Here is a 15,079-nt window from a genome sequence, read left to right on the forward strand (position 1 = left end):
GGCGGCAAGCTCTGCCGGCGCCGCTGGTCGCTGCCGAGCGGCAAGCTCTGCCGACGGCAGGGTTGCTGCTGCTGCAGGTGTCTTCGTTGTCAGCATGATCGCGTTGGGCCGAATTCCTTCCAGCATATTGCCTCGATCGCATCAAAATGATGTGAGCAGTTGACGTCAGCGCGCGGCGATGCGCAGTCGAGGATCGATGCCGATTTGAGAACTGAATATTTTCTGTCCGTCAGATGATGGATTACACTGCCCTTCTGCCCGTCAGATGATGGGGTGCCCTGGCCTTCTGTCCGTCAGATGATGGGTACGCGGGATTTCTGTCCGTCAGATGATGGGGTACACTTCTGTCCGTCAGATGATGGGTACGCGGGATTTCTGTCCGTCAGATGATGGGGTACACAGGCTTTCTGTCCGTCAGATGATGGGGCATACGGGCCTTCTGTCCGTTAGATGATTGGGTACACAGGCCTTCTGTCCATCAGATGATGGGGTACGCGGGCCTGCGAAAGGCGACTGAAGTGGCCATTCTCAACGCCAACTACATGAAAAAGCGCCTGGAGAATCACTACAAGATCCTGTTCACGGGCAGAAATGGCATGGTAGCTCACGAATTCATCGTCGACTGTCGTGATTTCAAGAAGTCTGCAGGGATTGAAGTGGTTGACATCGCCAAAAGGCTCCAGGATTATGGTAAGTTTCTCACTACGACCAGTAACGCTCAATGCGATGCTGATGGACCAATCTGTCAAGCTAGGGATATCGGATCCAATTATGTCGATGCCAATTTTGCCTTTATTTCTCGTCTTAAAACGCGCGAGGAGTGAAAGTGCGAGCCAAGCATTTTGCACGTATTTCGGCAGGAATAATGTTTCGTCGTGGGTTCTCGCCAACATTGGCCTGGATTCTGAAGATGAATCTCCAATCCACAGAAACCTCAATTGACGTAATCCAGACATCGGATAATGGAGTTATTTCCGTGTTAGGTGCGGCATGCCTGGCACCAAGCGATGGCATAGCCAGAACCGAATGTCATCGATACGGACGCCCCTTGCAATCATATGCAGCTGACGGCGGCAGCACGAGTGAGGACCCGTCCGCTGGCGGGAAGTGTGCAGAAGCGAATGTCACGTTGCAGCCACAGCACTCTGCGCCTGCCCACCGCCGGCGTGCTGGCGCGCTGGCCCCGGCGCGCCTCCTCACTTTGTCCCCGCCGCTGCCGCGGCCCCGGCCGCTTCCCCGCAGAACTGACTGTGCCCGCTCCGTGGCAGGTTTCCACGCGCCCACCATGTCGTGGCCGGTGAACGGCGCTCTGATGATCGAGCCCACTGAGTCCGAGGACCGGGCCGAGCTGGACCGCTTCTGCGACGCCCTGCTCTGTGAGTGGGGACCGGCTACCGACTGTGTGGGCACTGCAGAGGTATCCCCGCGGCTGAGCGCTGTCTTAAGCGTGCGATTGGAAGGACCACATCCAATAGTTCACAAAATCAGCTTTTGAGGGGAATGAATTGTAAAGCGGCAATGAGCAAACAAATCACTTTTAAACTAAACATATACAATAATGATTTGTGAGCAAGCACTCTGTGTCGTATCTGTGATGTACCCAACGAATCTCTCTCGGTGGGACCCCAGAATTGCTATATAACCGAGTATCAAATTATGAAAAAGCCTTTCTTGTTCCGGAAAAACAGCGGATCCCATAGCACCAATCGCGTGCCCTGGTCGCCATGTGTTATGTCTGGTCGCTGTCAAGACCTTCGAAATAACTTAGCGAATAATTACAAGTGCAAGCCAGGGTCATTCCTCAGGCGCGGGCACAAAAGACATATGCATGCCATCGATTCGCGCGTCTAATTAAAACTAGGCTAATGGGTGGGCGATTGCACCTGTATGTGTGTGTGCGCACGCGCGTCGGCTGTCGGTAGCTGCGCCGGCCCCAGTCAGTGACACATTAGAGGCACTGACCGCGCCGACTCGGCAGTCTGACAGTTCCCCTCCGCCGTCACCTCGTGATCAGGGACGAATGAGGCCGTTTCTGGCGACCCGGCCGGGCCTGCTAGTGTCCCAGCTATCTCATACCCCGGTCGGGCCTGGGGTGCTCAGGCTTGATTAGCTCACATTCAGTGACTATCTTGATTCGTATCAGCGATTTAGTTTCGAGTCACATGCTTCATATTCCTGTGGACCGCGCCGGCGGACCCAGCGGCGCCACTGGCGGCCGACGCGGGAGACTATTCTTACCCGAGGTCGGGGCGGTTGCCCGGCCCTGCCGGCGGCCGGTGCCAGCGGCGCAGCTCGAGCTGGAGCTGCCCGGCAACCATCACGGCCTGACTCACGACCGCCGGTGCTGGCACGTCCGGTGTTGACACACACCTTACCCTGCCGCGGCGTGTTGATCGTTACAGCCTGCCCCCTGTTTTTCACAGCCGTGCCTACCGCTCCCGTTGCGCGGCGTTGGGCAGGCTTGTGAGTCGCCCTGTAGTGCCATACAGTGTCGTTTTTCGAACCGTCCCACCATGGCGTACGATGCTACGTCATTCCGCACCATGACGTGTCGCGCCGTGTCCGGCCGCGCCATGACAAGTGTGTCCTGACGAAGCCATAACACGTCGTGCTATGTCTCGTCGCACCGCGCCACGCCACCACATCACGTCACACCGTAACTCTCTCTCCTCCTCCTCTTCCCATTCGGCTGACGAGGCCATGCCCGCACCGACAGACATTCGTAACTCCCCTCCTTCTGGCTGGCGGGACCGTACCCGCGCCGACGTACACCCGTAACTCTTCCCCCTCCTCCCGTTTGGCTGACGAGACCGTACCCGCGCCGACGTACACCCGTAACTCCTCCCCCCCCCCCTCCCGTTTGGCTGACGGGACCGTGCCCGCGCCGTCAGACATCCATAACTCTTCCTACTTCCCCCGTTTGGCTGACGGGACCGTGCCCACGCCGACAGACATCCATAACTCTTCCTACTCCTCCCGTTTGGCTGACGGGACCGTGCCCACGCCGATAGACATCCGTAGCTCTTCCTATTCCTCCTCGGCTGACGGGACCGTGCTCGCGCGCCGGCAGACATCCGTGAGGAGCTCCGCGAGATCGAAGAGGGCCGCATGCCGGCCGAGAGCAGCCCGCTGAAGCGCTCGCCGCACACGCTGGCCGCCGTGCTGGGCGGAGACTGGGAGCGGCCCTACAGCAGGCAGCGGGCCGTGTTCCCGGCGCCGTTCGTCGAGCCCGCAAACAAGGTGTGGCCGACCGTGGCACGCATCGATGACATCTACGGCGACCGCAACCTGGTCTGCACGTGCCCGCCAGTGCAGGCGTACGACTCGCCGTTCGAGGGAGAGGAGGAGGCGCGTGCCGCCGGCTGAGGGGGCGCTGCCGCCTCGCGCTTGTGACATCGGGTCTGGACCACGGCGGGCGGAGCGTGCGGCGCGGCGGCGCTGGGGACGCGACGGCGCGCCGGCCCGGAAGCCGTGCTTGCGGCCGACTACTGCCGGGGATTACTGGCGGCGTTGGTGCGGACAAACAAAATCTAGTCTTATGGAAAGCACCAGTGCCCGTGATGACGTCTGGAAACACAATTATCCACGTGCAGTGTGTGCCCAGCAGCCGCCTGCTTGCGTTGATCGCTTCTGTGATACGCAAGATCATGTGTGGAACGTAATGCTCGCTAGTTATTCAGATTGTAATCGGGTTAGGAGCTGCTGTGGGCGCCGCCGGGTGTGGGCCAGTTTGGCCATGAGACCGCGAGCGCACGGGGATGATCGCTTGATGGCGGGGTAGACATGTGGACTAAGCAAAATCTGTGCGCTGGATGGCTGTCGCCAGCGTCGACCTCATCTCACAGGAGTGATTCTCTCTCTATCCAGGGAAACAGCTACTGTGCCCGCCAATCATTTGTCGCAGACGAACCTCCATGTGGCACAGACGCGTCATGAAATAAATACCAATCATCCTTGTGAAACGGTTTTTGTATTCGTCTTTACTGGCTGGTGCATCCACATTCCATGATACTATCGTTGCATCCATCTTGATGTAATGCGGCGTGCAATAGTATGTCCTACAGTCGTCGACCTAGTATCATTGTAATACGGAGCGCAATGCAATGCAGTTAAAGCACTAGACATCGTAATGGGCATTCCTGAAAGCATGGTGTCATCAATAATTTCACCATAATGCAATCCCTCACTGCATTATGACAAAAGTCTGCCCTGTTCCTGACGAAACGTGTCAAAATAACTTCCGTCCAAACCGTCACAGCACGAGTTCGCCACCGCGCTGGATGCACTGCGACCCAACCTGCCACGAGATGTCCATCAGCTCGAAGCCGTCTCATGCCTATGCTTTACGTCAAGATGGTATCGAGTTCGGCCAAACTGTTCCCAGAGAGACTATTTCCTCCAAACACCGGCTTTTACGCACTACGCCGTGCAAAGAACTACGATTCTAAATCAATGGGAACTTTATTAATATAACCACAATTTGATACGGTCGCAGCACACGTGATGGTAAATACCGTTTACTCGAACGACAGATTACACGGAGAGCCCCCGACCTCGCACAACGAGACGCAGAGCCCGACACACTTCAAGACTGGCGGCGCCGGCGGCAGGGGGCGCGCCGCCGCCCGCGTATCCACAGCCTGCTGGGCTGGCCGCCCCGGAGCCCACCACGCCCCGCCCCCACCCCCGCAGCGCGTCGCAACCAAACAAAAATAAAACGCAACTTGGGCGGCCGGCCGGCGCGGTGCTGTGCACGCGGCAAGGCCCGCTCAGGCGAACCCGAACCCCTCCGAGCACTCCTGGACGGCCTTCAGCAGGTTCTCGCGGAGCTTGTCGTACGTCTCGAACGCCGGCAGATCCAGCTGGTTAAAACTGGAACGCAAGGGCACGTGGCGGTCAAACCGCTGCTGTCAACGGCAATATTTTGACACAAAACAATTTTATTTTAATATTATATAATCATATATGCATAATATCGAACGTATAATATGCGAATAACATCGTACGCTAAGTTTAATTTGGTGTGTTTTGACACGCAGTGCAGAAGGTGCCAGCCGCATAAAACCGCATGGCGTGGGTACCTACGGATGGTCCAAAAGCCGCGCAGAGTAAAACGCCTTTTGCAGCTCCTCATTTAAACCCAACGCCAGGCGAAGAAAGGGTAACGCCAGCAAAATGTTGACACACAATAATTATATGTGAATATTACATAATCATATATGCATAACACCGAACGTATAATATACGAATAACATCGCACGCTTAATTCAACTAGGCGTGTTTTGACACAGGGTGCAGTCAGCGCCAGCCGTGTAAAACCGCGTGACGCGGGCACCCACGGCTGGTCCAAAAACTGCGCAAGGTAAAACGCCTTTTGCAGCTCATCATTTAAGCTCAAAGCCAGCAAATAAAGAGTAACGCCGCCCCCCCCCCCCCCCCCCCCCCCGGCAAAGCTATCAGTAACACTGCGAGGACACCGGCCACTCACCAGGTGTGTGCCGAGGGCAGGCGGTCGGTGGACCGGTCGTCGCGGTGGATCTGGAACTTTTGCGCGCCGTTCATGCCCTGTAGCTCGGCGAAGCCTTGCAGCGGCACGCGCGACGTGCCCGTCACGAACTGGATGAACTTGGCTCGGTCCTCGTTCGAGAAGGAGCGCAGCGCCAGCCAGAACCACTGGATCTGCGGCCGGACGAGCGAGTGAGCCGCGGGCGACGTGGCAAAGGTGCGCGAGCTGACCACAAGGCCGGCGCCGGACGTCCGGGGTTGCCGGCGGTGACGACCAGCACAGCCGGCGCCGGACGTCCGGGGCTGCCGGCGGTGACGACCAGCACAGCCGGCAACGGACGTCCGGGGCTGCCGGCGGTGACGACCAGCACAGCCGGCAACGGACGTCCGGGGCTGCCGGCGGTGACGACCAGCACATCCGGCGCCGGACGTCCGGCGCAGCCGACGGTAACGGCCATCACGGCAGGCACCGATATCAGACCATACCACCCCCAAACATGACCATGGTCACTTCTGCCGATGACAAGCCCCCCGAATTCTATGCAGGCCAGATGAGTTGTCACATTCCAAACGAAACAATTTGTAAACAGACCCTAGAATTTGACGAAGATGAATTATACCCGTGTTACATTTCAGAGAGCCCTTTTCACCAGGCGCGTGGGACGAGCGTTCGACCGCAGGGCATCGCCATCGCCGAGCGTTCGGTCCGCGCAGTGCCCGGCGTCTCCCCACACGAGCGGCCCAGTCGCACCCTCTAACCACAGCGCGCAGGCTCGCAGCTGACCTGCAGCGAGTTGGGCTGGTACTTGTGGTACTCGGTGTTGGCCTTGAGGTCGTCGAGGTCGATGGTGGGCAGGCCAGACACGAGCAGCTCCAGCTCCTGCTCGTTGAACACCGAGATCAGGTGCTTCGGGATGATGTCGTAGAAGCCCTCGAGGAACGCCTTCAGCTGCTTCTGGATGGCGCCTGTCATCTTCATCTGACAGACCAGCCGGACGTACTCCATCTTGTTCTCCTCGGTGACCTTGATGTGCCGGCCGCCGGGCTTCAGGTCGCGCACCTCGTTCACGCCGAACTCCTGCACGTCCGTGCTGAAGGTCAGCTCGTAGCCCATCTCGGAGATGTCGTTCTCGATCAGGTAGACCAGTCCTGCCGGGCAGAGGCAGCGTTAGTGCCATCGCGACACCACACGGGGTTCTCGATAAGGTAGACCACTCCTGCCGGGTAGAGGCAGCGTTAGTGCCATCGCGACACCACACGGGGGTCCTCGATCAGGCAGACCAGTCCTGCTGGGTAGAGGCAGCGTTAGTGCCATCGCGACACCACACGGGGTCCTCGATCAGGCAGACCAGTCCTGCCGGGTAGAGGCAGCGTTAGTGCCATCGCGACACCACACGGGGGTCCTCGATCAGGCAGACCAGTCCTGCTGGGCAGAGGCAGCGTTAGTGCCATCGCGACACCACACGGGGGTCCTCGATCAGGCAGACCAGTCCTGCTGGGTAGAGGCAGCGTTAGTGCCATCGCGACACCACACGGGGTCCTCGATCAGGCAGACCAGTCCTGCCGGGTAGAGGCAGCGTTAGTGCCATCGCGACACCACACGGGGTCCTCGATCAGGCAGACCAGTCCTGCTGGGTAGAGGCAGCGTTAGTGCCATCGCGACACCACACGGAGGTCCCTCGATCAGGCAGACCAGTCCTGCCGGTCAGAGGCGGCGTTAGTGCCATCGCGACACCACACGGGAGTCCTCGATCAGGACAGACCAGTCCTGCCATGGCAGAGGCGGCCGTTAGTGCCATCGCGACACCACACGGGGTCTCGATCAGGCAGACCAGTCCTGCAGGCAGAGGCAGCGTTAGTACCATCGCGACACCACACGGGGTCTCCATCAGGCAGACCAGTCCTGCCGGGCAGAGGCAGCGTTAGTGCCATCGCGACACCACACGGGGTCCTCGATCAGGCAGACCAGTCCTGCCGGGCAGAGGCAGCGTTAGTGCCATCGCGGCACCACACGGGGTCCGATCAGGCAGACCAGTCCTGCCGGGTAGAGGCAGCGTTAGTGCCATCGCGACACCACACGGGGTCTCGATCAGGCAGACCAGTCCTGCCGGGCGAGGCAGCGTTAGTGCCATCGCGACACCACACGGGGTCCTCGATCAGGCAGACCAGTCCGGTAGAGGCAGCGTTAGTGCCATCGCGACACCACACGGGGTCCCTCAGGCAGACCAGTCCTGCCGGGCAGAGACAGCGTTAGTGCCATCGCGACACCACACGGGGTCCTCGATCAGGCAGACCAGTCCTGCTGGGTAGAGGCAGCGTTAGTGCCATCACGACACCACACGGGGTCCTCGATCAGGCAGACCAGTCCTGCTGGGCAGAGGCAGCGTTAGTGCCATCGCGACACCACACGGGGGTCCTCGATCAGGCAGACCAGTCCTGCTGGGTAGAGGCAGCGTTAGTGCCATCGCGACACCACACGGGGGTCCTTGATCAGGCAGACCAGTCCTGCCGGGCAGAGGCAGCGTTAGTGCCATCGCGACACCACACGGGGGTCCTCGATCAGGCAGACCAGTCCTGCCGGGCAGAGGCAGCGTTAGTGCCATCGCGACACCACACGGGGTTCTCGATAAGGTAGATCAGTCCTGCCGGGTAGAGGCAGCGTTAGTGCCATCGCGACACCACACGGGGGTCCTCGATCAGGCAGACCAGTCCTGCCGGGCAGAGGCAGCGTTAGTGCCATCGCGACACCACACGGGGTTCTCGATAAGGTAGACCAGTCCTGCCGGGTAGAGGCAGCGTTAGTGCCATCGCGACACCACACGGGGTTCTCGATAAGGTAGACCAGTCCTGCTGGGTAGAGGCAGCGTTAGTGCCATCGCGACACCACACGGGGTCCTCGATCAGGCAGACCAGTCCTGCCGGGTAGAGGCAGCGTTAGTGCCATCGCGACAGCACACGGGGAGGCGCCGTGACAGATCGGCGACCGCGCTCTGTTGTGCTCACTGACGCGCTGGACACGTTGAACTTATGACGCCCAACTGAGCTGCACAGCTTTCTGGCTCTGTGGTATGGTATCATAGTTCTGAAAATGCGGATGAAGTGTACCAGATGCACAGGTCTTGAAGACGCTTTTTGTCAGGCGTGTCATTTACAAGTAATACATTTGACCATAATGCAACAGAAGGACCCGCATTTGGAGAGGGGGGGGGGGGGGGCTTGGGTGGCAAACAATCATTTAACGTATGACGGCCACTTATCGGTGCCGGCGCGCCTTCAGAACAGCAAGACCGTAATAATGGTGGAGGTTGCATTGCCCGTTGACATGCCATCGTTATCGCAGGATCAGTGGCCGATGCGACACAGAACACAGTCGACTATTAGCGGGGTGACGCCAGCAGGGCAACAAACGCATACCACGGCCCCCACCACATCTGTCCTCTGGTACTACGGGAACCTCCCATACCTTTGTAGAACTCGTAGTCCTCCGCCTCCATGTCGGTGTACTTGACCGAGATCCCCAGGATGTGCTTGTAGAACGAGCGCGTGAAGTAGCAGTCCAGCAGCTTGTTGTCGTACAGCGCCTTGGCGATCACGCGTCCCACGAACTTGAAGTAGCTGAGGTGGTTCGAGTTGCAGTGGGACATGTGGTGAATCATGTACGTGACCCGGTCGCCAGGCGACGTGCAGAACAGCGCGTACATGGGGTTGAAGATCTCGCGCGAGATGATGATGTACCACTCGCGCAGCAGGCCGCCCGCATCTTGCCCCTCCTCGCCCTCGAACACGATGTAGAAGCGGTTCTTCCACTCTTCCGGCGACCGGCGATGCAGCTCGCGGTAGGAGTCCTCGAACACGTGCGCGCGCCGCACGTGCACGGCCAGGTCCTCGCGGCGGAGGCCCTCGTCCAGCCGCTCCAGCTCGGTCCGGAAGAAGCGCCGCTTGATGTCGAAGTCGAGCACGCGCGTGTGGTTCACCAGCACCGAGAACGGCCCGTCCGATAGGTGGGTGGCACTCTGGCGCAGGATCTGGTTCAGCACTGTGCGGTGCTGTTCGGCGAACTGCAGGAACTTGCGGGTGTCGTCGTCGTCGTCGCGGCGCGCGGCCGTCTGCAGCTCCGACGAGCTGGACGGCAGCGGCGAGAGCGGCTGCGAGTCGGCGATGTGCGCCAGCTGCTCCTGGCGGCTCTGCGGCTGTCGTTTGGTGTGCTCCTCGGCGGCCGCGTGCACCAGGAAGAACGCCTCCACGGCCGGCTGCAGGATGAGCACGGCGTGCTGGTCGGGGGTGTGCTCGAGCTCACGCAGGCACTGGCTCAGCGTGTCCCACAGCTGCAGCAGGTCCAGCAGCCGGCTAAGCGCTGGCAATGGCTCCTCGGGCTCCTCCTGCTCCTGTTCCTGCTCCTGCTCCTGGGCCGCCTCCTGAGCTGCCGTCGCCGCGCCGCCTGCGGGGGCGAAGTTCGGCATTAGACCGAAGCCAGCCACTGGCAGCTGGACAATCACTATAGGGCAGAAAGAACACACTCGATCCTCACGCAATATTATGATCATACATCAGTGGAAGGTTGTAAAACCTTAGATACAATACCCCAATGCCACGTTATTATACATGGCGCGGCATTAGCATATTGGCGTTGACTACCTGGTATATTGTAGCGTTCCCATCCAAAATTTCCTCACGGATCTGTATGCCGAAATTTATTGATGACAATATACCAACATCGCTCACGCCGGCCCCCACCCATTGGATATATGAATAAGACTGTCATTGCCCATCACCACAAGGCATACCTGAAGCGTAGAAGCGATACATCACCGCCAGCAAAAGCCGCGAATGACCTCTACCCGGTACATAACTAGCAACAACCAACATTATTGCAGCGTTATCTATAACTACTAATGATTGCCTTCTAAGCTTCTGTGTGGTGAGTGTTAACCTGAGACCTTCAAGTGAGAACTCCCCCCCCCCCTCAACCGATCACCCATCTCTTACCTGTAGGGTCCACCTCCATGGCGTTGGGGCTGGCCTGGGCGGCGGCGGCGGCGGCTGCACTGGCAGCGGCGGTGGCGGAAGCGGCGGAAGCGGCGGCAGCGGTGGCAGCAGCGGCAGCAGCAGCGGCAGCAGCGGCAGCGGCGGCGGCGGCGCTCTCCGCCCCGCCGTCAGCCACCTCCTCAGCACGCTCCGCCACCGGCGCCACCTCGGCCGTCGACGGCTCGCTGGCGCCGTCGCTGGCCGTGCCGGCCACGGCCTCGGTCGACTCGGCGGCGGCGGCTGGCCGCTCCGCCTGGGCGGCGGCGCGCGCCGAGCCGGCCGCCTTGCTCGCCTTGCTGACGGCCGAGTTACGCAGCTGGATGATGACCTTGAGGATGCGCAGGAAGAACTGCTGCGACGAGCCCTTGGTGGTCAGCGCCGTCATCGACGGCAAGCGCAGCTCCATGCCGGACGCCTTCGCCCGCTTCGAGGCGTTGATGACGATGCGCTCGCGGGTGTAGCTGCGGCAGCGACGGTGGCCGGTCAGTCAGTGCCGCGCCTGGCCGAGCCCCGCCGGCAGACCGGCCACAGCTAGCGGCGGCCACTGGGGCACAGCCGGATGGGCCGCTGCCCACCACGCCCCGCGCTCATCCACGTCCGGGTCGCGTTCAAATGCACGTGGCATGAGAAAGGCCACCTCTTCTGGGGCCGATCATACTGGGTGCATGGATAACCTACCCAAAATATTCGTACGACCACAGCACATCTAAACAGAACATGAGTTAGCAGGTCGTTACATACGAGCGTTTCCCAAAAAGTAAAACAGCGAGGCTGACATTTCATGTGCCGGCTGACCTGTCCCGTCCCATTTGCCAGCACTGATCGACTGATCACGGGCAGCCTAAAGCCCACACCGGAATCCCGGCACACCGCGCACATTCTCATGTAAAGGAGCGGTGTGAACGTCACGACTGGGACCAGCGGGCAAGGTGACGTGACGCTATTCACTGAGTCAGACACATAGCGCAACAGTTCTCAGCGCGAGTTCATGAGGTTCATGTTCAGTTCATGAGGTGGGACACGGCTGTGAGCCCAGCGGTGGCTGACGGCGCGGGTGCAGTTCTGAGCGCATGACAGCGGACCGTGCCGCCGGAGGTGCACACGGACCGGTTCTGGATGCTGCCGTGGTCCATGCGGTCGGCGCGGTCCGGCGAGGCTTGCTCCTCCTCGCCGCCGCCCTCCTGGTTGGCCAGCTCGAACCAGGGCGCCATCTGCTCCAGGTCACCGTGCAGCTTCTGGATGTGGCCGCACACAGTGTGGCCCAACGTGCGGGCGCCCTCCAACAGCAGGTCCATCACCTGGCGCCGAGGGAGGCGGCGCGTCAGGCCGGGCTGGGCTGACCGGCGCGCACAGCTCCAGCCGCTGGCAGACTCGCCGCGGGTTGTGGCGGGAGCCGCGGGCTCCGGCGGCTCCCTCAAACACCCGGCGTGACACCCACACCCCCACCCAGTCCGTCACCCGACGTGTGCGACGGCTGCCATGTCACCCTGCGTGACACCCACACCCTCACATAGTCCGTCACCCGACATGTGCGACGGCTGCCGCGTCACCCGGCGTCAACCAAGTCCATCGTCTGACAGGGGGCTGTACAGAACGGGACAGAACGGGCCGCCACACACAATGGTGACACATCCGATGTGTCAGAGTGACCAAGAGTGACCCTCGCGGGTGCCAGGGCAGGCCAATCCCCAGACCTGCACAACCTGACAGCCGAACTCACACCACCTGACAGGACAGAATGTCATTCGCCTGACCTCTATGGCACAGGGCTCGACAGACCGCTCGTGACAAGACGTCTGACTTGAAGAACACAGGGAGTGACCCACCTCTCGCGGTACATCACAAGCCAACAGCTTAACCCGCCACCAGGGCTAATCGCCGCAGGAGTGCAGGGGTTGGGCAAAACTTATGTTTGTGAACCCCGGCCCGACACGAGCCCGGAAAAGACGGCATGACTCATCTAGCTGAGCCATATACCAGGGGAAGGGAAGGTCGCGGATTGAATCAGTGTTCGGCTGATAGTAGCGTTCAGCAATCTCTGCCACCGAACATCCCGAGCATCGGGGTGTTCGGGTGTTCGGGGTGTTGTCGCCACCCCCAACTGTTATTCCCACCCGCTCATACCCAGCACAACACAGTCAACGGCAGAACACAGCTCCTTCGCTGCAACGCAACTCAATGTTCGCTACAACACAAGTGTGCTGACGTCAGTGCCCATTGGAATGCGCATCCCAGTAAGCTATACCTTGTCGCCGACCCATGACAAAAGCCAGCTCACATCAGCAAACCGCTTCCGAAAAATCCGAAGTGACTGCACGAAGTGATAGAGTGACGTACGCGAGCGTGAAGTGAAAATCCGAGTGATCATGTGAATCCATTCAGAATGTAAACAAACCAACTAACGAGAAATCAGTCGCTCAAGTCGCAGCTCTCGGCCTCTGCCCCAGCCCCCGTCCCTAGCCGGCAGCGGGGCCGGCAGTTCGCCGCCTGCCGCGCGTCGCTGCGCCGACGGCGCCCCTCACCAGATCACTGACGGGTGCCGGCCCGTTGGAGATGTGCAGCAGCAGCTTGGTGGCGTCGTCCATGCCCTCCTCGGAGCACGACTTGCTGGTGAGCACGCGCACAGCGCGGCCGATCAGCGGCTTCATGGGCGCCACCTCACCCAGCTGGTCGGGCCGGTCGGTCAGCTCACGCACGCCGGCCGACATGAACGACAGCAGGCGCAGCAGGCTGTCCGTCAGCTGCGACGACTTCTTTATCACAGGGTGGTCGAGCATGGCCATGAGGTGGCCGAAAGCGGAGGCGGCCAGGCCGGCTGGCGTCGCCGCCTCGTCCGCGTCGGTCGGCTGGCCGCTGTGCGTACGCGCCAGACTCTTGCCCTTGGCGGCGCGGCCGGCCTGCGCGTCCAGCCGCAGCAGCAGCTCCCAGAGGTCGGCGTGGCGCCAGCCGGCCGGCCGCCGCTCGGTCCGCTCCGGCCGGCCAGAAGGCAGAAAGTTGCTCGGGAAACACTTGGCCAGCGAGATGAGCGCGTCTAGCGCGTGCCGACAAACGACCGACGCCGCCTGCGGGTGCACGGCCATGTGGGTGGCGCGCTCCAGACGCTTGACGGCGCCCCCGGCCGGCGCCGCCGGACCCGTACGCTGCAGCTGGAAGACGTTGGCGCGACAGCCGAGCGCCGCGTCCATGCTGATGTTGAGCCAGCTGGGCGCCGGCGCGGCGGCGGCCGGCGGCTCGCGCTGAGGCGTGCCCGCCAGCACGTCCACCACTTCGGGCGCGGCGGGCGGCGCGCGCCGCTTGGCCGGCCGGCCGGCGGCGACCGCCGGGGCCGGCGACGAGGTCTGCACGGTGGCGACGGCCGAGGCGGCGGCCGCCGTGGCGTCGCTGCGGTCCAGCATGGACAGCAACGACTTGACGATCCACTCTCGCGTGTGGCAGTGGTAGGAGAGGTTGCGGAGCACGCGGTGCAGGCGCGACGTGTTCAGCTTTGGCTCGTCCAGGAACAGCAACACTAGAAGGCAGGTAATGGACTCCTGGTCCAGCAGCTGGCGGCCGCGCAGCCTGAAGCACGGACGGACAGAACGATCGTAAATCTACGGACGGATTCGGCAGTATGTCACGTCATCATGACTCCGGGTGGATGAATGACATCTTACTGGTGCACCCTGCAGAAAGCAAATGAGGGCAAGTCCAAACTGAAGAGCCACGTATGACAGCCAGCAATAGATAAAACCCAACCCATGCCAGCAGCTGAAATCTGGGCCTATACGTGCGGTCCTCTATATCTACTACCTCTAAATCGACCTCTAAATCCACGCCCGCATCATCGCTGGGGCTAGCACGACGCGAAAATGACTGATCGTTCAAGAAGCTATTAACTTGCATTGCTCAGGTGCTTGATCGGATGTTCCGTCACCGCCCAGAATCTAATTTAAGCTTCCCATATCTTCCTTGTCGAGCTGCTACAAGTCGAGTCCTTCACTGCACACAGTTACGGCCGGCTCCGTTTGTCACGCGGCCGGCTGCCGCCGGAGACGGAGGTGGCACAGAGCGTTACTGACCGCATGAGGTGGGCGGAGGAGGAACCGCCACCGCCGCTACCGCCACCGGACCCAGCTCCGGCGCCCGACGCGAACGACCGCCAGCCGGACGGCCGCGGCAACGGCATGCTCGACGACAGGTGGAAGGCGTAGCGCTGGTTCAGACGCGCTGCCGGCGAGAGCGGGGCGTGAGAGGGCGGCGCAGGGGCCACGGGCGCCGCCGTGGGCGTCACTCCACCGACCGGCCGGCGCTAACAGCTCCCGAGCGAATGGAACGGTGCTGAGCTCGCCAGCGTCACGCACCGCATTCATCATACATTTTGAGAATGGTCTACACGGTCAAAAGTAGTGGCAACTTGAGACAGGTAGCATCAGTTACCACGAAATACGAACACAGGCCGCGCCCCCACTCTAAACACCGGACGATACAGCCGCAAAAACGTTTCACAATCCCAGTGACAAATTTGCAGGCCAGTAAAGCAAAGCGAGCAAAATCATACCAAGATAAACAT

The 15,079-nt window shown here is 60.8% G+C and overlaps 2 protein-coding genes across 2 annotated transcripts in view; one reads left to right on the top strand and one right to left on the bottom strand.

Annotated features, from left to right (window-relative positions):
* Window positions 1-4,660, top strand: part of LOC119112217 (glycine dehydrogenase (decarboxylating), mitochondrial) — an 18,090-nt gene extending 13,430 nt beyond the window's left edge. Inside the window, exons 14-16 of the mRNA XM_037236314.1 lie at window positions 483-690; window positions 1,269-1,376; window positions 3,071-4,660. Of these exons, the coding sequence (XP_037092209.1) occupies window positions 483-690; window positions 1,269-1,376; window positions 3,071-3,366 (612 nt within the window). The 3' untranslated portion in view covers window positions 3,367-4,660. The remainder of the gene's footprint in view (window positions 1-482; window positions 691-1,268; window positions 1,377-3,070) is intronic.
* Window positions 4,661-4,683: 23 nt separating this feature from the next.
* HUWE1 (HECT, UBA and WWE domain containing E3 ubiquitin protein ligase 1) overlaps window positions 4,684-15,079 on the bottom strand; it is a 52,385-nt gene continuing 41,989 nt past the window's right edge. The window contains exons 45-53 of the mRNA XM_037235124.1: window positions 14,589-14,736; window positions 13,053-14,088; window positions 11,638-11,828; window positions 10,760-10,991; window positions 10,492-10,579; window positions 8,969-9,943; window positions 6,290-6,654; window positions 5,489-5,679; window positions 4,684-4,872 (exon numbers count right to left, since the gene is read on the bottom strand). Coding sequence (XP_037091019.1) covers window positions 4,770-4,872; window positions 5,489-5,679; window positions 6,290-6,654; window positions 8,969-9,943; window positions 10,492-10,579; window positions 10,760-10,991; window positions 11,638-11,828; window positions 13,053-14,088; window positions 14,589-14,736 — 3,329 coding nt within the window. The 3' untranslated portion in view covers window positions 4,684-4,769. The remainder of the gene's footprint in view (window positions 4,873-5,488; window positions 5,680-6,289; window positions 6,655-8,968; window positions 9,944-10,491; window positions 10,580-10,759; window positions 10,992-11,637; window positions 11,829-13,052; window positions 14,089-14,588; window positions 14,737-15,079) is intronic.

The sequence above is a fragment of the Pollicipes pollicipes genome, unplaced genomic scaffold (assembly GCF_011947565.3).
Source record: "Pollicipes pollicipes isolate AB1234 unplaced genomic scaffold, Ppol_2.1 Scaffold_7261;HRSCAF=8764_pilon_pilon_pilon, whole genome shotgun sequence".
In the NCBI taxonomy this organism is placed as follows: Eukaryota; Metazoa; Arthropoda; class Thecostraca; order Pollicipedomorpha; family Pollicipedidae; genus Pollicipes; species Pollicipes pollicipes.